The following is a 24,464-nucleotide window of genomic DNA, read 5'->3' on the forward strand; positions in this document are numbered from 1 at the left end:
CCGCCCCTCTCCCCTTCGTTCCCAAGACCGCGCCCGAAACCACGCCCCCTTCCTCACCATCTCATTGGCTCTGGTGACCGGGCCCCCTGAAAACCCGCTTCGGATTGGTGGGCTCCGCCTGTCGCTCACGGCGTCTTCCCGGGGCGTGAGCCGAGCGTGGCCACGCCCCCTTACGTAGGGACGCTGAGTGGGTCTCGGGAGGCGCCGCCTTCGCCGCCTTAGAAGGAAGGGAAGAGCCGTTGTGTGAGGAGGCTGCTATGGTGCTGAGTTCCCGGCTAGCGCCGACCGAGCCGAGGCGGTCGCTGCCATGAAGGTGAGGGGCTGGTGGAGCCGGGAGGCTCTCTCCTCGCCTCTCCCGGACGCCCAGAGCGCTTCCTGGTTACCCAGAGGGGGGCGCCCTGAGAGAGACCACCACGTAGCGGGGCGCCCGGCCCGGAGTGTGTGTATGGGGGGGCCCCCGGATCGGTTCCAGCCGGAGAGGCCAGGCCAGCAGACCCGCCCGAGCTCCCACAGCGCCCTCCGGCGGCCTGGCCGAGGAGGAGGCGAGTGGCCCGGCCGTCCCAGCCCGCTGGGCCCTGTTCCCGGGGCCCTGTGCTCTTCTCGGGGTCCCGAGTTTTTTTTTTTTTTTTTTTAGCCGCTGGAGCCTCGGTGTCTCTGGCCGTGGCTGTGCCCTCTGCCTCCCCCCGAGTCCTTGAGCTAACCCAGACCTCGGGGGGTGCATCACGAGACGGAAGGCATAGGAGAGCGCTGCGGGGTGTGAGGAGGCTAGGACCCGAGTAGCCCGGCCAGAAATGCCAAAGGGGGTTGGGGGTGTCCCCCTTCAAGGAGCCCTTCCCGTGGGCTTAAACGTTGTGGCCGTGACCTAGAGCGCTAGACGTGTCTACATCGCCACTAGGTACGCAGCAAGTAATTTGGCAGCCTTTCTCCCAGGTGGGAGTGAGAGCGTGGGAGAATCACTGATAGAAGTTTCAGAAAAGGGCAGGTTGTGTGTGTGTGTGTGTGTGTGTGTGTGTGAGAGAGAGAGAGAGAGAGAGAGAGAGAGAGAGAGAGAGAGAGAGAGAGAGAGATAGAGAGATAGAGATAGATATCCTGGCCTACTTAGGGGAGATGTTCTAAAGAGTCAATTCAGGCATTGATTCATTTGCTCCAAAATCAAGTCAAATGGTGTGAGTCAGAAGGTGGTGATGGCTTCCCCTGACGGGGTTGTATTCATCTCGTGGAAGAAGTAAGTGTGTTGGCTTTGGGCTGCTAGATTGACGACCTTGCACACAGAGTGACAAAGATTTACTGTGGACGATTGAAAAGAAAGGGTCAAGTGGATAAGAGAAATTCAGCAAGTGTTTTGCCCAGCACCTTCACTGCCTTAGTCAAGACCAGGTAGAGGTAATTCAAAATATTGTCTCCCTCTTTAAGAGTTTGCCAGTTAAAAGAAAAGAGACCCGTAAGCACGGTGGCACAAGCCTGTAGTCAGCATTTGGGAGGTAGAGGCAGGAGGATTGTTGCATGTTTGAGGCCAAGCAAGTGTTTTCGTGGAAAACCAACCAACAACAATCCCCTGAGAGAGATATCTCAAGTAGTCACATTACAAACTCAATAATGTAAGGTGTGTGTGTGTAAAGAAAAAAATCTCAAGCAAGAAAAATAACCATACCTTCAGTTTTGTATACCTGTAATCTCAGCATTTGGGCGTTGGAGGCTGGCGTCAAGGTAATTAGTTGTTCACAGGTATTCTTGGCTTTGTGGTACGTTTGAGTCCAGCGTGCACTGCATGAGGTCCTATTTCAAAACATCAAGCCCCCTGTTGCTGGGATCCAGGCAGAAATTGGGAATAGGTTAACTTGTTTTGAGATAGGGTCTCATGTATATCCCTGACTGGCCTGGAATTGAGTATGTAGGCTGTCCTTCTTCCTGAATGGTTGGATTACAAATGTAGGATCTGGAATGGGTGACATTTGAACTGACGTTAAGGATGAGGATATTGTGAAAGCTTTAAAAAATTGTTTAAAAATGTTTTTAGGTTTATGTGTATGAGTTTATGAGTGTTTTGCCTGCATCTGCATGCCTAGTGCTCTCAGAGATCAGAAGGTGGCATTAGATCCCCTGGAACTGGAGTTCCTGATGGTTGTGAGCCACCATGTAGGTTCTAGAACCCGAACCTAGGTCCTCTGTAAAAGCAAAATGAGTGCTCTGATGCTCATCCATCTCTCCAGCCCCTAAGGTTTTTGTTTTGTTTACAGTTTTTAATTTTATTTTATAGGTGTGAATGCATGTATATGTGGGCACCACAAACATCCTCACCCTGAACTGGAGTTAGCTAATTGTGAGACAGCATATGGGTTCTGGGATCAAACTCTGGACTTGGGGAAGAGCAGCCAGTGGTTTTAGCCACTGAGCCATCTCCTGTAAGAGTTTGACTTCTCAGTTTAGTTATAAAATGTCACTGCAACTTAAGAATAAACTCCCTGGCTGTAGCTTATTTTCTGAAAATCATCATTTTTGCTGTGAGATCCAAAACCAGCCTTTATTTATCAAGGGAAGTAGATATGAAAGGAGAATAGGTACTGTGCCCAAACTTTTAAATAAGTTGTTTAAAAACAATGGTTTTGTATTTAAGTGAAAGATAACTACTTTCTTTTTCTTTCTGAAAAAAAAAAAAAAGAGAGAGAGAGAGAAGAAGAAGAAAAAGAAAGAAAAAGGATATGACCACTCCCAGGTGTGGAGAAGTGTATTGTAGATAAAAGGCAGAGCCTAGCCAGCGTCAGGGACATCTGGGAGAGTTCAAAGTGGACATGACCAGACTGAGCTGGACCCAGTAGTGGGGGGGGGGGGACAAGGGAGGGGGAGATAAGGAAAACCAGATGCATCAGCAAAGAGGCTCAAAGGTACATAGAGGGCAGGTAACTGAAATGGCAGGATTATATGGGGAAGGACAGCCTAGCCTCCTGGGCTGTGAGATTTCAGGGTAGGGGGCAGGGTATGTAAGCCAGGAGGACCCTGTAACAGATAGGGACTGAGGGATGATGGGAGAACCTGTTAGCCTAGTCTACTTTGATGTGTTAAGGCGCCTCAGCAATTTATCCAGAGTTTAAAATCTAGCACTTTTCTCTTCTCTTCTCTTCTCTTCTCTTCTCTTCTCTTCTCTTCTCTTCTCTTCTCTTCTCTTCTCTTCTCTTCTCTTTTCTTTCTTTCTTTCTTTCTTTCTTTCTTTCTTTCTTTCTTTAAACAGGGTCTCACAGAGATACTAAGGAAAAATGAGAATTACTCCATTTTTTTGGGAGAGACTTGAACATGCAACCTCCTGGTCTGGAGTCAGATGCACTACCATTGCGCCACAAGGCCAGCCTTACTCCATTTTTAAAAAGACAAAATCGTGTGTCTAGTGGCTCACACTTTCACACTTGTTATCCCAGCTCTTGGTAGGTGGAAGCAGGAGGATCTGTTCAAGGCCACCCTTCACTGCACAGCAAGTTCAAGGCCAACCTTGTCTATGTGAGACCCCCTGTCAAAAAATAAAGAAGGAAAGGAAAAGTAACATGTATGATGACATCGAACAGACATTGCAAGAGTATATTAATGTGCGGCTGGGCAAGATGACTTAGTAAAAGCTCTTGCTGTGCAAGCCCGGCAGCCAGAGTTTGACTCCTACAACCCTTGTAAAGATGGGAAGAGAACCAGCTTCACAAAGCTGCCCTCCCGCCCCCACTCCCACCCCCGCACAGATGCGTACATACAGTGCGCATACAATAGGAAGAAATGTTCAGTTTTAAAGGACAGCATCTGCTTTATGATGTAGGATTTCTTCCTTTGTAGTATCAGGATAGATAGCTAGCATTAAAGCAGTGAGCCCCATGGATTTGTTTTGAAGCATCAGTTTCGGGAAGTAGCCTTTTCTTTTCACATTTCTCAAGTGCGTCTAAAGTTTGCATGGTAATTGTCTTTTTCTCTCAGTTCTGTTAGAAAGTTTAACTGAAATTTAAACCGGAAAGTGGTCCTTTATATCTCTGTTGCTAAGATTCAAAACACACGACACAAGGACATTCAGATTGTAGCAAATTGGAATTGTCCAGAGTTTATAACAGAAACCTGCAGTCTGTGACTAGATGGGTTCTTTGAGGAAGCTTTCACTAGTTGAAGAAGAGTCTCAAGCCAGGCTGAGGCTGAGGCCTTTAATCCCAGCACCTGGGAGGCAGAGACAGTGGATCTATGTGAGTTCAGGCCAATTGGGTCTACGTAGTGAGTTCCAGTACACTTAGGACTGTGTAGACTCTGTCCCAAACACCAAAAATAGAGGGGTGGAGAGGGTTTATAGCTGGTTCTCTTGTAGCAGCTCAGAGTCCTCGGTAGACATTAATATTTTCACATATGAAAGAGCTGGGTCATCCTTTACTGGATGATACTATATTCCATTTGGAGTTATGACAACAAAAGAGACATACTCTCTGGCATAATTTCTCTTTGTTTAATTGAAAGCCAATGACTTAAATCGTTTAGCTTTCAACAGTTCCATCCATTGTCCGTCACCTCTTCCCCTCCTGTTTCTGTCATTGAATCTTCTGAGAAACCACATCCTGTCATTTGGCTGGTTAACATTACATTTAATGGAATCATTTGTTTTATTATTTAAATTTTTTATTAAATATTTTCTTTATTTACATTTCAAATGCTATAAATGGAATCATTAAAAGATATCACATTCTAACTCAATATAGTATATGAGCTAACATTTGTAATAGCTTTTATTTGAGTATTTTGAAGTTTTTTTTTTCCCTACAGGGATTCTAAGTGTGTCATTCTTTTTCTTTTTCTTTTTCTCTTTCTTTCTTTCTTTCTTTCTTTCTTATTTATTTATTCATTTATTTTTTTGTTTTTCGAAACAGGGTTTTTCTGTATAGCCCTGGCTGTCCTGGAACTCATTCTGTAGACCAGGCTGGCCTTGAACTCAGAAATCTGCCTGCCTCTGCCTCCCCAGTGTTGGGATTACAGGCGTCTTTCTTTCTTTCTTTTTTTTTAAGATTTTATTTATAAGAGTACATTGTAGCTGTCTTCAGACACCCCAGAAGAGGGTATCATAACCATTACAGATGGTTGTGAGCCACCGCATGGTTGCTAGGAATTGAACTCAGGCCCTCTGGAAGAGCAGTCAGTGCTCTTAACCACTGAGCCACCTCTCCAGCCCTGTCTAAGTGTGTAAGATGTTGAGGTCATTTGAAAACTGTCACTGGAAGAAGGCTGGATCTATGTTCTTAGAAACAATCAGAATACCCTTCCTAGTTTTGTTGACTGAAGCTGTGTGTGCTGCAGACTGAGTTTACGAGCTGAATCTCAGCTAATCCAGTGCTTACAAAGTCGGGGATCTATTGCAGAAACAAGTGGCAGTGCTTGAAACTGTCAAGTCACTTTTAAAACTTTGTGGAAAGTAACAGTGTCATATCCCACCTTGTTACCAGAAGTAGTTTTAGTCTAAGAGGATTGAGCAGGAAGGGATTAGATTATGAAGAAAAAGTTATTTTCAATAATCACCGATAGCTAGAAACTAAGCTACAAATATAATTAAGTTTGGGATTAGCATGTACAATTAGGTTTTGTGGTTTTTTTTTTTTTTTAATATTTCTTTATTTCACGTACATGAGTACACTGTCACTGTCTTCAGACGCCCCAGAAGAGGGTATCAGACCCCATAACAGATGGTTGTGAGCCACAATGTGGTTTCTGGGAATTGAACTCAGGCCCTCTGGAAGAGCAGTCGGTGCTCTTAACCGCTGAGCCTTTATTTTTGTTTTTCCTTTCTCTCTTTAGTGTTGTATTTTCTGTTCTGGATTGAGTTTAGGGCCTATGTATGCATGGTGAGCAAGTGTTGTGTCCTTGAGCTGCGTCTCCAACACTACATCATCTCAGACTCTAAGCTACATTCATGACCCGGGAAACACTCCAGTCATTTTACTAAGATTATTGTTCTTTCTTTTGTCTTGGGCTTTTGTGGTTTGGCCTGTAGTATCCTGCTTTTAACTTGGTCCTAACCAAGGCTTCATGGCTTTAGTTTTCAGTGATCTGGGGCTTTACTTGGAGGAGAGAGACAGACTTAATTTTTGTTTTGTTTTTAAGTTTTTATTTCTTACTATTGGGGGAGTCCATGCTGTGGTCGTAGGACTTTATGGAGTCCATTTTCTCCCACCTTTATGTGGGTTCTGGGGCCCCTTTCAGGGCACCAGCCTTAGACTCTTGCTCTTTGCCTCCACCCTCCCAAGTGCTAAGCTTACAGTTGTGCACCACCTCACTCAGCTTAGTTACTCTGTTTGTTTATCATGAACAGATGTCAAAAGGTACCCTTACCTAACGGGTCTTCAGAATTTGGGCAGAACAGTGTCAGTGAGCTACCAAGCCAGGGGATTGTGTCTAGTGCACAGTCTATAGGAAGGGGTTTTCTAATACAATCTAAGAGGAAGTGCTCTTGTTTGGAAAATAGGTTCCAAACTCGTTACCAAAATAAGAGCAACAGGTAAAAGGAAAATAAAGGAATATATGCCGACTAATCAGGTGATCTTAAAAAGATAGGGGAAACAAAATCATAGGAATTTAGGTCTCTGAGGCTTTTTATTTTTTAATTTTATGTTTTGGTGTTTTGCCTGTATATATGTATATGCTATGTGTGTGCTTGGAACCCACAGAGGTCAGCAAAGAGGATTGGATTCCCTGGAACTAGGGTTATGGGTGGCTGTAAGCTGCCATGTAGGTTCTATGAATCAAATCCAGGTTTTCTGTAAGAGCAACAAGTGCTCTTAACCACTGGACCATCTTTCCAAGTCCAAGTTCTTTCCTTTTCCCCTCCCTCCCTCCCTCCCTCCCTCCCTCCCTCCCTCCCAAGAGTATTTTATTTAGGCTGGGCTCAGTGGCATACCCTGTTAACCCCAGCACATGGGAGCCAAAGGCAGGTATCTCTGAATTCAAGGTCAGCATGGTCTATATAGTGAGTTCACACGGTGATTCCCTGTCTCCAAATATACAGTGTGTATGGGGGGGGGGGCAGAGGTGGGGAGAAATAAGATTGTTTATTGTTTTGTTTTAGAGATAGTATCTTACCTTGGAGCCTTGGCCTGGAACTTGCTATGTGTATCAGGCTGGTTTTGAACTCATAGATCGATCTGCCTTCTAAATGCTATAATTAAAGGTGGGTCATAATGCCTGGCTTTAATGTTTTGTTTTTTTTTTAAAAAAACCTTGTTATTATTGTGCATATGGGGGCTAGGAGGGGATGTGAACTACTGTGTCAGAATGTGGAGATCTTGGGGCAACTTTTGTAGAGATCCCACAGAGAAACCCAAAAACAAACAAAAAACAGAGAGAGAAAAATGAAGCCAAAGAAATTGGTAGCAAAAGAGCAAGTAAAATAAATCACTAAATTTCAGTAAAGGGGATTTGAGAATCATTAAATAGGTAAAACTTCAGGTAAGCCTTTTTTTTTTTTTTAAAGATTTATTTATTTATTGGATGTAAGTACAACTGTAGTTGTCTTCAGACACTCCAGAAGAGGGAGTCAGATCCCATTACAGATGGTTGTGAGCCACCATGTGGTTGCTGGGATTTGAACTCAGGGCCTTCAGAAGAGCAGTCGGTGCTCTTAACCGCTGAGCCATCTCTCCAGCCCCCAGGTAAGCCATTTTTAAGAAAGGTCTTTTTGAAAGTCTTGGAGAACTGTAGAGGGGAGTGAAACAGTAGAGGCACACCCCCCAGGACAAGAAAATGTAGGTGAGCACATTGCTAGATGTCTCGGCTCCTCCTCAGGAATTTTTCTTTTTAAAGATTTATTTATTTATTTATTATATGTAAGTACACTGTAGCTGTCTTCAGACAGCTGCAGAAGAGGGCGTCAGATCTTGTTACGGATGGTTATGAGCCACTTTGTGGTTGCTGGGAGTTGAACTCCGGACCTTCGAAAGAGCAGTCGGTTGCTCTTACCCACTGAGCCATCTCACCAGCCCCTCCTCAGGAATCTTGAGGGTCGCTTTCTTTCCAAAATTATTTAAGCAGGAAGGAATCTTCATTCAGACCCAGAAAGCATTGACCTCGGGAACGTTGGCTATATATCAGAATCACTTGGAAGTTAAGGGAAACTTTTGTGGGGCTGGAGAGATGGCTCAGCAGTTGAAAGCACTGGCTGCTCTTCCAGAGGTCCTGAGTTCAATACCCAGCAACCACATGGTGGCTCATAACTATTTATGTGATCTAATGCCCTCTTCTGGAGTATAGGTGTATATGCAGTTAGAACACTCATATACATAAAATCAATATTAACAAATTTTTTTGTTGTTGTTGCCCAATCTGTACTCCAGAGTAGCAAAATTAGAAGTCCCCAGAATTTAAAAACTTTAAAAATTATGTGTATTTCTATACATGTATTCCATAGCACTGCGTGGCATTGGAGAGGCACCTTGGGAATTGGTCCTCTCCTTCTAGTGTGTTGGCTTATGGATTAGGCCCATTTTGTCAGGTGTGAGTGACTTTTAAGGCTTTGTGGAGAGTCTAATATGGCAGAGAACAGTAATCTTGGTCAGTCTCACAGGCCGAGGCAATTATTTAGCAAGTAGCAGTTAGAGCAGCCACAAAAGTAGGACCTCCAACCAACTGCACATAAGGACAGGGGAGGCCACTAAAGAGGTCACTCCAGCTGCAGGGTGTCAGAACACACAGGGCTTAATACAGAAGTAGAAATTATTTTCCTGTACTCTTGGTGGGACTGAAGAAGAGACCCTAGCCAGCATACAGACCTGTTTGGACTCTGAACTGTTAGGTTGGACGAGTATAGATGCTGTTCTTAGAGAAGCCAGCATTGTGGGTTTACCCTTCCCATGCTGCCAAGAGTGTTCTTACTATAAGAGCTATTTTTTTAGTAGACATGTTTGACCAAAGTTCTCAGATCCTAATGAGGCTGCAACCTAGATTTTTCACTGTTTTCTTTCCTTCTGTTATGGTCTGTGGCTGAAAATAGTAATAAGGGTCTGCATTGTACTAAGTAGGGTTACATACTGGGAAGCTATTGGGCCTTTTTTGTTTTTATAATGAAATACTTAAGTTAAAAGCAGCCTTTCTCTGTTCTCAGTATGTGTGTTTATGTGACTGTGTACATGTTCATAAGTCAGAGGAAACTTTGGGGGTTGTTCCTCTGGTGAATTGAATAAGAATAACCCTCACAGGCTCATGCATTTGAATGCTTAGTCATCAGGGAATTGAGAAGATATGGCCTTACTGGAGGAAAGGTGTCACTGAGGGTGGACTTTGGGGTTTCAGAAGCCATGCCGAGTTGAGTCTCTCTGTGTATAGATGAGAATATAGCTCTCAGCTATTGCTCCAGCATCTGCCCATGTTCCCCACCATGATAATGGACTAAACCTTTAATAAAACTGTAAGCAAGTCTCTAAATATTCTCTTTCATAAATGTTGCCATGGTCATGGTGTCTCTTCACAGCAATAGAACGCTGACAAAGACACTTTGTGACCTCAAGCAAGCCCCAGGGATCCACCTGTCTCCCCTCCTTAGCGCTGGGATTACAGATTTGGCTTTTTGACTCTATGGTCACATTGAATATCTTGAGACAAGGGCCACGCTGGTCTCAGTTTACTATATAGACAAGAATGACTTTGAGCTCCAAGTCTTTTTGCTGAGATTCTAAGCTTCTGCCCCAATCCTCACCTGGGCTTTTGTTTTTTGCTGGGTTCTTGGTGTAGAATGTAGGATCTTGTGCTGTAGGTAGGCACTTTACTGAGCTGTCTCCCTGCACATCCCTGTGGTCTTTTATTCTAGAAACTCTAGGAAACGGGACTATATTGTTATCTTCTAATGATGGTATGAACTTAGAAATTGTACATGATTTCTCAAATAGGACCTTGGTTCCCTCCACAAGAACTGTCTAGCTTTTTGCTTTTTATTTCTTTAAAGTTTTTGATGTGCTTATTTTTGCACGTATGTTTGTATTTATTCAGAAGCCAGAGGTTGACTTTGGTCGGATTCCTTCCTTGATAGCTTTCCACCACAAAAAGTTTTTCCTTTCCTGTTTTTCTTTTTATTTTTTGTTTTTGTTTTTTGGGGATTTGTTTTTGTTTTTGTTTTTGTTTTTTTCAGATAAAGCTGCTCTGTGTAGCCCAGGCTGTCTTAGACCTACCTCTCTAGATCAGGCTGTCCTTGAACTCATATAGGTCTGTCCTGGGTCTAAAGGCATACTCTATGATGCCTGGCTTCCTTTTTTATAGTTTAAAAGAATGTTGTCAGTTATGTGATAGCATACACCTTTACTCTCAGCACTTGATAGGCAGAGGTAAGGGGCCGTCTATGAATTGGAAGCCGCCTGGTCTGTATAGCTAGTTCCAGGCAAGCCAGGGTTACATAGTGAGGCTGTGTCACTGCTGGGCATGGTGGCCCACGCCTTTAATCTCAGCACTTGGGAGGCAGAGGCAGCCGGATTTCTGAGTTCGAGGCCAGCCTTGTCTACAGAGTGAGTTCCAGGACAGCCAGGGCTACACAGAGAAACCCTGTCTCGAAAAACTAAAACCCAAACCAAAAACAAACAAAAAACAAAACAAAACAAAACAAAAAACTAAATAAAATTTAAAATTTTCAGCTTAGATAGATTTCTTCGGGTTGGATATGGTGTAGCATACACCTTTAATATCAGTACTCAAGAGGCAGAGGCAGAGGCAGAGGCAGGGCAATCTTTGAATTCAAGGTGTCTAGGTCTACATAATGAGTTCCAGGGCAGCAAAGACTAGATAGAGAAACTCTTGTCTCAAAGACTGGGAAGGAGGTTAGGGTGTGGTGAGAGCAAGCTCCCTTTGGAAGACTGGTGGAAGACTTTCCTTAGTGAACAATCACCGTTAGTCTGGTTAACATGCTTCTGTGCATAGACAACCATGATTCTAGAGTCTAAGATAGGAGCTGTTAAGTAATTTACTTGGCTTTTGAAAGCAGAATTGGGGGCTGGTGAGATGGCTCAGCAGGTAAGAGCACCCGACTGCCCTTCCAAAGGCGCAGAGTTCAAATCCCAGCAACCACATGGTGGCTCATAACCATCCTGACTCCCTCTTCTGGAGTGTCTGAAGACAGCTACATTGTACTAACATATAAAAAAAAAAATAAATCTTTAAAAAAAAAATGAAAGCAGAATTATCTTGAGAATTACAGAAGTGATACTTTGAGTTAGTGATGAAGGTACAAAGGCAACCGTATATAAAGAACCCTGTATACCAGCCTTCTTTTCTCCTTCTCTTGAACATCTCTGATAGTGAGAACATTATCACTATAAGCACTCCAAGTTGCCTTTAAGCTCAATGAGCAAATAATACTTGACATAAAAATAAGTGGAATTGTGGTATTTATTATCTGGTGTCATCTTAGCTAATATCTCAGGTACGTTGAGTTCCATTACCTACCACATTGTCTAGGTTCTAGAATACGAAGTAATCCGCTTGCCTCCCAAATGCTGGGATTAAAGGCATGTGCCACCACTGCCCGGACCAAAAAAATACTCTCCTACTGGTCCCAAATACTGTTTCCTTTATTCTTTAAGCATGGGAAACTTGCTTTGGCCTCATATTTGAAAATTTGTATCTATTTCAGACAGGCTTGCTTATCACATTTTCTAGACTAATAAAAATGAGAGGCTGTAGATGTAGCTCTCTGTACAGTGCTTGTCAAGCTCAGGTCCACTCCCACAACACACAAAGACATTGTTATAGGTGGTGTAGTGATAGCCATAGTCTCCCTGAGAATAAAGAGGCAAGAAGGAAAGAGTCAAAAAGACCCTTAAAGAAAATGTTGGATGGAGAGGCAAAGGTTTGTTTGATTTATTTATTTATTCTTTGTGAGGCTTTGGCTATTGGAAATGATATTTGATGCTTTTGCTCTGAAAAGGTAGAGCAGTAGCCTCTGCCTTGAAAGTGCTTTACTTAATACCGAATGATTGAATATATTCTTTATAAAAATGTTGGGAATGGAGAAGAACAAGTATCACTTTTAAACATGACTGCTTCCTTTCATGGTTGGGTTAGGGTTAGGGTTAGGGTTAAAAGGTGTGAGCTAAGGCCAAGCCACACCACAACTAGAAGCAGGTTTTTCCAGTAAACAAGACAACTTCAGGGTTCACAGTGTGATCAAATATCCTGCAACACCCGATGGTCCTTTATTAAGGGTGCTTAGAAATAGAAGTGCTTCAGATTTTCGAGATTTTGGAATATTTACCTTTACCTGCTCCTGAATTTGAAGCTTATATTAGCATTGTGTTGTTCATGATAAAGATACTTATCTTTTGATCTCAAGGTTACTTAAGACAAACTTACCTCTGAAGAGTGGCAGCCCACGCAGCAATTGGCTTTTATTCATTCACTCGCCCATTCACCTATCTCTTTTTTTTTTTTTTTTTTTAAATATTTATTTATTATTATATCTAAGTACACTGTAGCTGTCTTCAGATGCACCAGAAGAGGATGTTAGATCTCATTACNGATGGTTGTGAGCCACCATGTGGTTGCTGGGATTTGAACTCAGGACCTTTGGAAGAGCAGTCGGAGCTCTTAACCACTGAGCCATCTCTCCAGCCCCCATTCACCTATCTCTGTTTATCTACCTACCTACCTATTCATTTCTTCATCTGTCTATCAGTCTATATCTGTCTGTCTCTCTGTTTCTCTGTCTGCCCTGGCTGTCCTGGAACTCACTCTGTAGACCAGGCTGACCTTTAACTCACAGAGATCAGCCTGCCTTTTGCCTCCTGAGTATTGGGATTAAAGGCGTGTGTTTGGATGTTGTGCTTGCATGTATAGCTGCAAGAGAAGAACTCCAGAGGGAACTATCTGTGAAATACATCTCTAGGCTGCCAGTGTGGCATACACTTTTTTTTTTTTTTTTTTTTTGGTTTTTCGAGACAGGGTTTCTCTGTGTAGCCCTGGCTGTCCTGGAACTCACTCTGTAGACCAGGCTGGCCTCGAACTCAGAAATCCACCTGCCTCTGCCTCCCAAGTGGTGATTACTGCTTGTGGACGTTGTACATCGTGGTGCGCACTAGGCTCCGCACCACGATGTACAACGTCCACAAGCAGGTTTTTCGAGACAGGGTTTCTCTGTGTAGCCCTGGCTGTCCTGGAACTCACTCTGTAGACCAGGCTGGCCTCGAACTCAGAAATCCACCTGCCTCTGCCTCCCAAGTGCTGGGATTAAAGGCATGGGCCACCACGCCCGGCTCGTGGTGTACACTTTTAATCCCTAGTCTTCATAGCAAGTTCTAAGACAACCAATGTTCTGTCACTATGTAGACCAGGCTGGCCTGCCAGAAGAGAGCATCGGGGACCGGAGTTACAGATGATCGTGAGCTATCTTGTGGGTGCTGGGATTTAAACTTGTGTCCCCTGGAAGAGCACTCAGTGTTCTAACCTGAGTCATCACTCCAGCCCCTCTGCTTGGCTTTAAATGGTGGCCTGTATGTTTCCTTTCAGGCGGGTGCTACTTCTATGTGGGCTTCATGCTGTGGGCTGCTGAATGAAGTCATGGGAACTGGAGCTGTCCGAGGCCAGCAGGCGGGATTTCCAGGAAGCACTGGCCCATTCAGATTTACACCGAGCTCTGACTTCCCCACCTACCCACCAGCAGCTACTGAAGGACCCAATATAGTTTGCAAAGCCTGTGGGCTTTCATTTTCAGTCTTTAGAAAGAAGGTGAGTTGGATCAAATACTGCATGCTAATATCACACGGGGTGGGGGGGGGGAAATACATCATAATTCTTTATTTTTTTCCCTTGGCTTTTCTTTTTCTTTTCTTTCTTTCTTTTTTTCTTTCTTTCTTTCTTTCTTTCTTTTTTTTTTTTTTTTAATTTTTGGTTTTTCGAGACAGGGTTTCTCTGTGAAACCCTGGCTGTCCTGGAACTCATTTTGTAGACCAGGCTCGCCTCAGAAATCTGCCTCCCTCTGCCTCCCGAGTGCTGGGATTAAAGGCGTGTGCCACCATGCCCGGCTTCCCTTGGTTTTTCAAGACAGGGCTTCTCTATGTAACAGCCCTGGCTGTTCTAGAACTCGCTGGCCTTGAACTCACCCTAACCCTCTCTCTGCCTCCCAAGTGCTGGGATCAAAGGTGTGCGCCACCTTTGGCTTAGATCATAATTGTTATTTGTACGTTATATTATATCATTTAATAAAAAATCAAAAAGTCCCATTTGGGAAACTATGCAGTAAGATTCTAGCTGTCCCATTTTCTGAGTAGTCCTTGCTGTTTTTCCTGACTTGCGTTGATCTTTGCTTCTGAAACCTCATCCCTGATGACACTCTTTTTGAAGCAAGGGACTTCATTTTTGTGCAGTTTTGTTCAGTGATCCTTGACTATAGCAAGGTACCATGTTTTAAAAATATTTAACTTCGCCTCCTGCAGAGCTTGTCGTGCCTTATGTATGCTAGCAGATGCCCTCTCTCCCACTCCATAGCCCTGTACAGCTCCCTAGCCTGTTCTTGACCATGTTCTTTTGCTTCAGACTCCTAGCTGACCTTCTGCCTCTGCCTCCCAAGTGGTGATTATGGCATGAGACATCATACCTGACTCCTGACCATAGTCTTTAAAAAAAAAAATGTATGTGTATGCATGCCATTTGTGTGTAGGTGCCCTCCGAAGCCATAGAGGGTGTTGAGTCTCTGTATCTGGCAGTTGTAAGCCAGATCATGGGTTTAGAACCAAAACAAAGGCTCTCCAAGATCAGGAATCATCACTTTTAACCTCTGAGCTCTTTTTACCTCTCCTTTTTTTATGGTTCTGTGTGTGAGTCTCTGAGTGGATATAGCATGTGTGCAGATGCGTGAGGTGAGCGCATCAGATCTCCTGGCAGAACTGTAGCATTTGTGACCTATCAGACATGGTGCTGAGAACGAAATTTGTAGTGCTTTTAACAACTGTGCTATCTTTATCTTGCCCTGGGATTTTTTAAGTTTTGTTTTGTTTTGTTTTTAAGATTTATTTACTATATGTAAGTACATTGTAGCTGTCTTCAGACACTCCAGAAGAGGGCGTCAGATCTTGTTCTGGATGGTTATGAGCCACCATGTGGTTGCTGGGAGTTGAACTCCGAACCTTCGGAAGAGCAGTCGGGTGCTCTTGCCCACTGAGCCATCTCACCAGCCAGATTTTTTTAAGTTTTAGAGAAGGAAGTTGGATGTCATTGGTTCCTATCTGTACTTCAATGCTGGGAAGGCTAAGAGAAGGGCATTACTGCTAGTTCAAGGCCAGCCTAGGCTACATAGAATGTTCTAGGCCAGTTTGAGCTACAGTGAAAGAAGCTTTTGAGGGGGTGGGAGGTGTAATGAATAACTAGTGTTTGTGGAGATTTTACATAAAGCACTTACGCTAAAACTTTAATGGGGCATCTTGTAGTTTGATCAGTATAGTCTCTTGAAGTATTAGCTTATGGGAGCCATGCACTGCATAGAACTGGACATAGCTGAGTGTTCTCTCAAAGAGTCTCCTCTGAGATGGCTTAGAGTGTAATCAGGGCTATGCTGGCTACAGATTTCTGCACTAGTGGGGTCTTCTCTGTCCTCGGGTTGAGCTGGAGAGGTCAGCTTCCTTTTTGTATTAAGCTTTTTCCCTCTTCATTGCTGGGGAAATTATCCACATAGGAAAAGACCAGGAGGAGCGCGTGTGGTTGTGCTCTGTTCCATGTGGTTCAAGTCAGCACTGTTCTGCTAATTACATGTTTGGGCCAAGGGGTGGGAACATTTTAATTCATTAACACAAGAGCATGTATTTTTCTTAAAAGTGCTGTATTTGAAGATGTGAGTCTCCAAGCTGCCCTAGCAGAGACTGGTTCTGTGAAAATTGGCTGCTGCTTGGGTGCTTCATATAAAGCAAGGGTTCCCTTTTAGTAAAAGGCAACAGAAGAGGGTGTTTGCACATGGTTTAAGTGTTGTGTCGTCTGCTCTGTCCTCAGCATGTCTGCTGTGACTGCAAGAAGGACTTCTGCTCTCTCTGCTCAGTTTCCCAAGAAAACCTCCGCAGATGTTCTACTTGTCACCTATTACAAGAGACGGCCTTCCAGCGCCCTCAGTTGATGCGACTAAAAGTGAAGGACCTGCGACAGTATCTCCTCCTCAGAAACATACCAACCGACACTTGTCGTGAGAAGGAAGACTTGGTGGATCTAGTACTGTGTCACCGTGGGCTAGGCTCAGGGGATGACCTGGACTCAAGTAGCCTGAATTCCTCAAGGTCCCAGACTTCTAGTTTTTTTACACAGTCCCTCTTTTCAAATTATACCCCTCCGTCTGCTACTGTGTCCTCCTTCCAGGAAGAGCTCATGGACAGAGATGGCGCCTTCAGATCAGAAGTCCTGGCACAGGTAGGGTGGTGTGAGAGCCATTCTTGGCCATCCGTGGATTTTTTTTTTTTAATTTATTTATTATTATATGTAAGTACACTGTAGCTGTCTTTAGGCACACCAGAAGAGGGCGTCAGATCTCGTTATGGATGGTTGTGAGCCACCACGTGGTTGCTGGGATTTGAACTCAGGACCTTTGGAAGAGCAGTCAGTGCTCTTACCCACTGAGCCATCCCTCCAGCCACCAGGCAGGATCTTTTAATGCTGTGGTGACTGAACCTCAGGTTATATGCAGAGTAGAGATCTGCACACCTGCCTGATGCTCAGGTGCTCGTGCCTGGAAGCTAGGCTGAAGTAGCTCATGAGTTTCTTGTCCTTATTAAATAACTTACAATTAACTATCGAAGTAATGACCAAAAGGGTCAGTGACTATAGAAACAATCAGTAGTTAACTTAGTGACCATATTTACCATCTTGGAGGGAAATTGTTCTGATTTGGTTTTATTTTTTATTTTGAGACAAGGTCTGTAGCTCAGGTTAGCTTTAAGGTCCCTCTATAGCAGAGGCTGACCTTAAAGTAAAAGGATGTGTGTGCATGTGGACCCACCCCTACCTGCTCAGTTTGTCCTCCATCTTCTCTTTTGAGACTGGGTCTTACTGACCTGGCTACAACAGCTGGTCTGCAAGTCCCCTGAGGTCAGGATGTCCCATCACTGCCTCTCATGCTGGCCTTCTGAGCATGGACTTTTCATCTTGCTTTGGTGTGAGTGCTGCAAACCCAAACTCACATCCTTGTGCTTGTACAGCAAGATTGTAAGCATCTGAGTGGTGACCCCAGCCCTGACTCAACTTCCAGTCTGCCTAACAGCGATCACGAGTGTGCATCATGATTGCCTGCTGTTAGGTAGTGCCAGGGACTGAACCAAGGCTTTGTATACTAAGCCACTCATAACAATAGAACCATGTCTCTAGTTACAAAATGTATCTAATTCAAATAACAACAACAACAACAACAACAAATTTAGTATATAAGAATACTATCCCAGTAAGGTTCTTGAGCATCAGAGCTGAAATTTTTTCTCTTTGGGGAAAGTTGTTATTCAGAGTAGATGTGGGCTTGCTATAGAAGCACTGGCTACTCATCAGAGGACCTGTGCTCAATTTCCAGCAACCATATGGCAGATCACAACTGTCTGTTACTCCAGGTCCAAGGGATACATCACCCTCTCACAGACAAACATGCAGGAAAACCACCAATGCAAATAAAATAAAAACTAGTAAGTAAGTAAGTAAGTAAGTAAATACATCTTTTGAAAAATAGAGGTGAGCTGGGTGTTAGGCATGACTGGGCAGGGCAGTGCACACTTAGACCCCAGCACTCAAGGGACAGAGGCTAGAACATGGCTCAACTGCTATTCTAGACCAAGACCAGAGTTTTATGATTTTTCTCTAATGCGAATTTGTATAATCGTCTAAACAGATACACTGACTTATACTTTTGGGTACATAACACCACTTGGGGGCGATGTGGGCAGCAGTGCTGCTTTGTGGCACCTGGGGGCTGAAAGGTGATAGTGGAGGCAACCCCGACATTGTATGCTGTGGTCAAAAGCTGTCATTTAAGAATGGCTGTGCACAGGCTGGGCATGGTGGCACATGCCTTTAATCCCAGCACTTGGGAGGCAGAGGCAGGCAGATTTCTGAGTTCGAGGCCAGCCTGGTCTACAGAGTGAGTTCCAGGACAGCCAGGGCTATAAAGAAACCCTGTCTCAAAAAAAAAAGAAAAAAAAAAAAAGGAATGGCTGTGTATACCTACAACCTCAACATTGAGAATGTGGAGACAGAAGGAGATGAATGAGTTCATACTAGCCCAGGCTAGATCTAGTCTCAAAAGAGAAAGTATGTAAAAGATGTGAAAGAAGGTATATAATCCAAAATGGAATTTGTTTTCCTAAAGAAAATTGTTTCTTAGGGATTTTTTTGAAATACTGATTTCTTTTATGTGTATATTTGCATGTACTTGTCCTGGTAAGCATTTCAGATTCATGTGTGCACACCTGTGGAGTTCAGAAGAGGGCATTGTTTGTGTCCTCCTAGATTGGAGTTAAAGGATGGTTGTGATCTGCCACATAGGTGCTGGGAACTGAACCTAGGTCGTTTGCCAGAGCAGTAAGTGGTCCTAACTGCTGAGCCATCTCTCCAGCCCTAGTTATTCTTTATTATTTTTTTAAGGCATGGTCTCACTATGTGGTTGGTAATTAGAAAAACTTGATTACTTATATAATTGGATCTATCATGTATATATAGGTACAAAGTGAAATAGCTTCAGCAAACACAGATGATGATGACGACGACGACGATGATGACGATGAAGATGATGAAGATGATGATGAAGAACAAGACGAGGAGGAACAGGTGAAAGTGCTTTCCCTGATAATGCTTATGGCGGGATGGGAAGATGCTGGCCTTGCCCTAGGCCAGCAAAGAGTGGTCCCTCTAGGGCAGATGTAGTAAAACGCACTTCAGGCTGCTCTGAAGTCTGGGCCACGGGGACCAATGGAGGCCAGAGAGTTTGGGCTTGTGGGACCAAGGTACAGACACTCTGATTTCAGAACCCGGGGCTCTCTAAGAAGACATCGAGAGCTTCCCTGTCTGACCTCTCAAGCCTTGAGGATGTAGAAGGGATGAGTGTGCGCCAGCTGAAGGAAATCCTGGCTCGGAATTTTGTCAACTATTCTGGCTGTTGTGAAAAATGGGAGCTGGTCGAGAAAGTCAACCGACTGTACAAAGAGAATGAAGAAAACCAAAAGTCATGTAAGTTTTATGCATAATCTGTGATCCTGTGATCCCAGTACGCAGGTGGCTAATCAAAGGTTCTCGGGTCCCTGTCAGACCCTGTCTCAAAAAATAGAAATCATTAAAAATGAAGATGTTTGGGGCTGGGGAGAGGACTCTGCAGTTAAAAATCGGTGGCTGCTCTAGTAGAATACAAGGTAATTCTCAGCACCCACACGGTGGTGGCCTACTCTGTCACTCCAGACAGGGATCCGGTGCTGCTTCTGGTTTCCATGGGCGTCAGGAACTTCAGAGGTGCACATACATGCATGCAGGCAAAACACCCATAACACATAAAATTAGATAGATTGAAGTAAATGAATAGATCCATTAGAAAAGCAATATATCTCTTTAGTGACCGAGTCAGTTATGGAAGCCTATTTATAGAGCTGCTAAATATTTCATTACTTGACATGGGCTTTGAAGCAACCATTGTCAGGTGAGCTAGACAATCAATTGCTGAGTCCATAGATTCCTTGCCTATAACAGTAAAGATTTTTTTCATTAATCCCTCTTGATTTATTAAAATTTCTTTTTCTGTGTGTTGCCTGCAGAGGCTTCTGTGAGATGTAGGCAGCAGCTGCGTTCAGGGCCCTTAGCTCAGCTTGCTTTCTTTCCTTTCAGATGGTGAGCGGACGCAACTTCAGGATGAGGATGATGACAGCCTGTGCCGAATCTGCATGGATGCGGTCATTGACTGTGTCCTGCTGGAGTGTGGGCACATGGTCACCTGCACCAAGTGTGGCAAGCGCATGAGTGAGTGTCCCATCTGCAGGCAGTATGTGGTTCGAGCTGTGCATGTTTTTAAGTCATGAAATTGAGGGTTCTGCAGTAGGACACTCACATGACATTACCCCAAACATTTCAGTGCACTAAAGGGACTGGAAACAATGTTCTAAGGCAAAAGCTATTTTCAGAAATTATTTTCATTACTAACTGGGGGCAGAAAGTTCATCCTAAGTTACAGAAACCTGGCCAGTGCCACAGGCCCATCTCCTTGTGGACACAGGGCTTTCCCAGGTTCTGCTTGGTTTTATCACTTGTCTCCCCTGAGCACTAGCTGAAGTCAAACTGTTCAGTGTGGGCGTGGAGGCCACTCACCTGTCTTCTCTTACTTTACCTTTATCCTGTGTTTGTTCTCTTTGAAGTGAACTCACTGTTCATGACTGGGTAGTGTGGACTATATCCTGAGCCGTAACTGCTCTGAATGTTCACTTGATTAGCCATGTATATTTTAAATGCTAATATTTAATGAATGTAAGTTTCAACATTGTTGCTATTTCTGCATTTAAACATAATTGGGAGACAACTGACATTCTATAGTCAACTGCCAGGGCCTTAGACTAAGTATGTCCATTTTTGTTCGGGTACAGCTTTTAATAGCAAGGGCTGCATCTAGCTTCTTATCTTAGAAGTGTATGTGTGCTAAATTCTTTATTAACGTGTAATCAATTTACAATGTTTTGTATAGTGAAGGTGTATTTTTAGTTCTACCTGCTAGTAATTTCAACTTTAGGAATAAAATTAAATTAAAAGGCTGCTGTAGTTTAATATTGTTTGCCTACATTTCAAACAGCATGAACCAGGTACCTCCCTTCAGAAGAGATGTGAACTCCTTCGGAGGCCATCTTTGCTGCTTCATAGTGGTATTTACTGTGACAGGTGTAGTTAGGCGCTTTATGCTTTTATCTACCAGTCCCTACTGTCACATTCTAAAATAGATACTGCCTCACTGGATGGAGATACCAGTCTCTGAGAATTTAAAAGCTTTATCTAAAATCTTAGCTAACAATAATGTATATGATTAGCTATATATTTATATATACTGTCTTTAGTAGCCCCGTGTACATCCCAGCACTGGGATGGTGGAGGGGGACAGACAACAGACCCTGAAGTTTTCTTATTGAGCCCTTTCGGTGCATACAGCAAATGAGAACTTGAGATCAATAGCTTATGCAGAAGGGTCAGCTTTAGTTAGGGGTTTGTCAGTTCACCTTACTTTACATTGTATGAGGTATTGGAAGTCATCTGGATATGATATGAAATATGAATTATGTAAGTTATCTTACATAACCTGGCATGAAGCCAGGTTCTTACCAGGGACTGCTTGTGTGGAAAAACAAACAAACAAACAAACAAAAAACCCAAAAAACAAAACTGCCCTAAAAGCAGTTCTTAGAGAAGATGACTTTTCTAATTATCAGGATGCAGCCGTCTCGTTTGGAGGTTCGGACAAGTAAAACCATCACAAAAATGGTACGCAACAAACCTTCAGAGCAAGTATCACAGAGTATCAGAGTGGCCATGCACAGAAACTGCTGTTATACAGGTGTAGATGTACAGGCAGCAGGTGAGACAACGCTCCTGATAGCCACAGGTGGCCCTCATTGTATTGTTTTTCCCCATTACCTGTATTGGTTAGAAACCTTTCTGTAGGAGGAAAAAAAAAATTCACGTGTCATGGGGCTGCTACATTTTCCAGATTTAATCCTCTCATAAAACAGAAACCCTCAAACACAGTGTAGATTTTTTTTTTTTTGTACAATTGTTTATATAAATCCAACAAAGGTCAAACTGCATCAGGGAAAGGTTAGGAAACACCACCAAACAACAGTGGATGCAGAACTTGACAACTAGAAAGTTTACCAACTTAAGTGAGAAAGAACTGAACACTTGAGAGGAGGGGGGGACAAAGGAAAGGGTGTGGGCACACTTATTCTACTTGATTCTTGGTATAAGTGAGACCTAGACAAGTAGAATACAAGAGCTCATGCTTGGAGCAAACCCTCCTGAGTGTAAAGGCTCCGGTCTGTATTGTAAAAGTCTGAGGAAGAGGTGAAGTCCCTTGAAACCCGGACTGTATTTTACACATATCCACAACATGCTTGTGTAACTTCTTGACATACACGGTAGGCTCTCAGCATCCAGTTAAACATGCTTTTTAAGTGGAAGGTCATAGCCCCCGTCACACCTGGGCACATCTGGAGATGGGCTTTTTATGTTGACGAAGTACAGGTTAACTCCTACCTGAAGGACAGTTGGCAATCTAAATAATAAAAACACTGGTATGCATTCAAATCTCACATAAATAATTTTTAAACAATTTATACAAAAATAGTTCTGCATAATGTAAGATGTAACAAAACCAACTAAACAACATTTGTCAAGACGGCTGCAGATGGTGTGTGTGGTCCACTCCATGTTGACACCAGAAGCCTCAGCAATGCAAGGAACAAGGTGCCCCTAACAAAAACTACTGATAAAAACACCAAGCTTAGGCTTCTAAGAGGATTTCTCCAAAGCTCATCTTCCTTTCCAATTGGAATGTCTTTTAAAGGCCGCCTTAGAAATGGTCCAGAAAGCAGTGCAGTTACGATGCAGAAAGAGCTGGCTCACTCATTCCCAAATGGGTGGTTGAATGGCTTCCCCCTTGGCAAGACTTGCAAAACAGAACTGTGTCCTGTAGTCTCTTGTTTCAAATTCCAAAGGGAAATATAGGCCCACTTGATTTTGCAGTCTTTCACCCTCCCTGGTTGTGTTCCCCCCAACCCTCCATATTTACATACTTGTCCTGGAACTAACTTAGTTTTTGCAGGAGTTTCTCTTCCACTTGCCCAAATTGGACACTCACAGACATTTCAGCTATGAACTGCTCACAGCCTTCCTTGGTGACTTGCTTGCAGTACCTCAGGTCAATGTGACAGATATTTCCACAGCGTTTGAAGAAGGACAGGCACAGGTCAGTTACCTTATTACAGTCTGCAGGGAGAAGAGACCATGTGAGGGGCAGAAGATACAGAGTCTAAGTAAGGCCCCTATGAACTCAAGGGTCCAGTAATAGAGATAGAACACAGGGCTTTAGCATAGTCCAGTTCTTTATGTCCCCCAAATGGGGATAATTTCAGCTACCAAGTGACAAAAAGTTAATTTATTGTAGAAACGTGTGTTAAGTGTTTTGCCAGAAGTGTTAGGACATAAGGTTCTGTTTGGAACATTGACCATTTTCAACCCCAGTCCCCCACCCCTTCTGAACCCCTATCAGAGGGAAACTACTGTACTATAGGGCTGTCTCTTCCTGTATAGTCACACACAAAAATCTCTATCTTACAAAAAGAGTCATAGACTGAAGAAAGGCTTTGTCCAAAAGAACAATTCACCATATCCTGTAGATATGTGATATCTTTTTGTTTGTTTGTTTGTTTGTTGTTTTTCGAGACAGGGTTTCTCTGTATAGCACTGGCTGTCCTGGAACTCACTTTGTAGACCAGGCTGGCCTGGAACTCAGACATCTGCCTGCCTCTGCCTCCCGAGTGCTGGGATCAAAGGCGTGCGCCACCATGCCCAGCTACTTATTTTTCAACATTGTTTACTTTTTTTAAACTCTACCTCTTTAGAATTGAATCTAATCAACTGTCTAATAAGTTTCCAACTGAAACAAAGCAAGATAAATGATTATCATCCTGTAAGGGGTATTAAATTGAACCCTCTTCTCTGTATTACCACTTTTGAATAAAAATCAGAGCCAGCAGGTAACATGCAGTAACAGAGTGACATTAATGAGGACACTAATCACCCGTGCCTTGTCAGTCCTGCAAACAGGCTATCATGCCTACACAAAACCCTCAACACAGATAGGCGCTCACCATTCTTGGATGCATACATAACATTAACCACTTGAGGATAACCCAACCTCTCACAGTAGGAATGCAAACACTTGTAGGAGGCAGTCACAAGACAATGACAGATGAGGGTGGGCATAGTTAGACTGAAGGGGCTAGAATGACGCTTGCAAAACACGAATCTTTCAAGTATATTGCAGAAGTTTTTGAGAGAGAGTCTTTGGGCTGGAGAGATGGCTCAGTGGTTAAGAGCACTGACTGCTCTTCCAGAGGTCCTGAGTTCAATTCCCAGCAACCACATGGTAGCTCACAGCCATCTGTAGTGGGATCAGATGCCCTTTCTGGTGTGTCTGAAGACAGCTACAGTGCACTCACATACATAAAATAAATAAATTAAAAAGAAAGAAAGAGAACAGGAGTCTTTATGTAGACCAGACTTGCCTCAAAATCATAATATCTCTCTGCCTCCCCCCACCCCACGTGCTGGGATTAAAGACGGGCACTACAATACCTGACTGTTTATCTGCGTTATAAATCTTATTGCAAAAATTAGAAATGCAAGTGATGATGCCCACACAGAATTACGTAAAACTTGGTATTTGATTCACTTTATAAAGGATAGTTTTTGCTGGTGTAAAAACGGTTTCCATATTTTTGCTTTAAAAAAAAAAAAAA

At 43.5% G+C, this 24,464-nt stretch overlaps 2 protein-coding genes across 7 annotated transcripts in view; one reads left to right on the forward strand and one right to left on the reverse strand.

Moving 5' to 3' along the window:
* The first annotated feature begins 205 nt into the window (after window positions 1-205).
* Rnf34 (ring finger protein 34) lies at window positions 206-20,708 on the forward strand. The gene is made up of 6 exons (XM_021186664.2): window positions 206-313; window positions 13,477-13,695; window positions 15,949-16,356; window positions 18,643-18,750; window positions 18,948-19,149; window positions 19,795-20,708. Exons 1-6 carry the CDS (start codon window positions 308-310, stop codon window positions 19,983-19,985), a joined length of 1,134 nt encoding a protein of 377 aa, XP_021042323.1. The 5' UTR covers window positions 206-307; the 3' UTR covers window positions 19,986-20,708.
* A 930-nt stretch (window positions 20,709-21,638) lies between these two features.
* The window catches only part of Kdm2b (lysine demethylase 2B), a 121,641-nt gene continuing 118,815 nt past the window's right edge, over window positions 21,639-24,464 (reverse strand). For 3 of the 6 annotated variants that reach the window (XM_029533598.1, XM_029533596.1, XM_029533597.1), the window contains exon 18: window positions 21,641-22,929. In XM_029533598.1, the coding sequence (XP_029389458.1) occupies window positions 22,748-22,929 (182 nt within the window). In that variant the 3' untranslated portion in view covers window positions 21,641-22,747. Of the gene's footprint in view, window positions 22,930-24,464 lie in introns of all 6 variants that reach the window. The other 3 variants (XM_021222574.2, XM_021222577.1, XM_029533595.1) reach the window with 2 other exon arrangements.

The sequence above is a fragment of the Mus pahari genome, chromosome 23, assembly GCF_900095145.1.
Source record: "Mus pahari chromosome 23, PAHARI_EIJ_v1.1, whole genome shotgun sequence".
Lineage (NCBI taxonomy): Eukaryota > Metazoa > Chordata > Mammalia > Rodentia > Muridae > Mus > Mus pahari.

Coding starts and splice junctions, on each gene's coding strand:
- Rnf34 (XM_021186664.2), top strand. Junction 18,751..18,947: donor AACAAGACGAGGAGGAACAG/GTGAAAGTGCTT, acceptor CTCTGATTTCAG/AACCCGGGGCTCTCTAAGAA. Junction 19,150..19,794: donor TGAAGAAAACCAAAAGTCAT/GTAAGTTTTATG, acceptor CTTTCCTTTCAG/ATGGTGAGCGGACGCAACTT.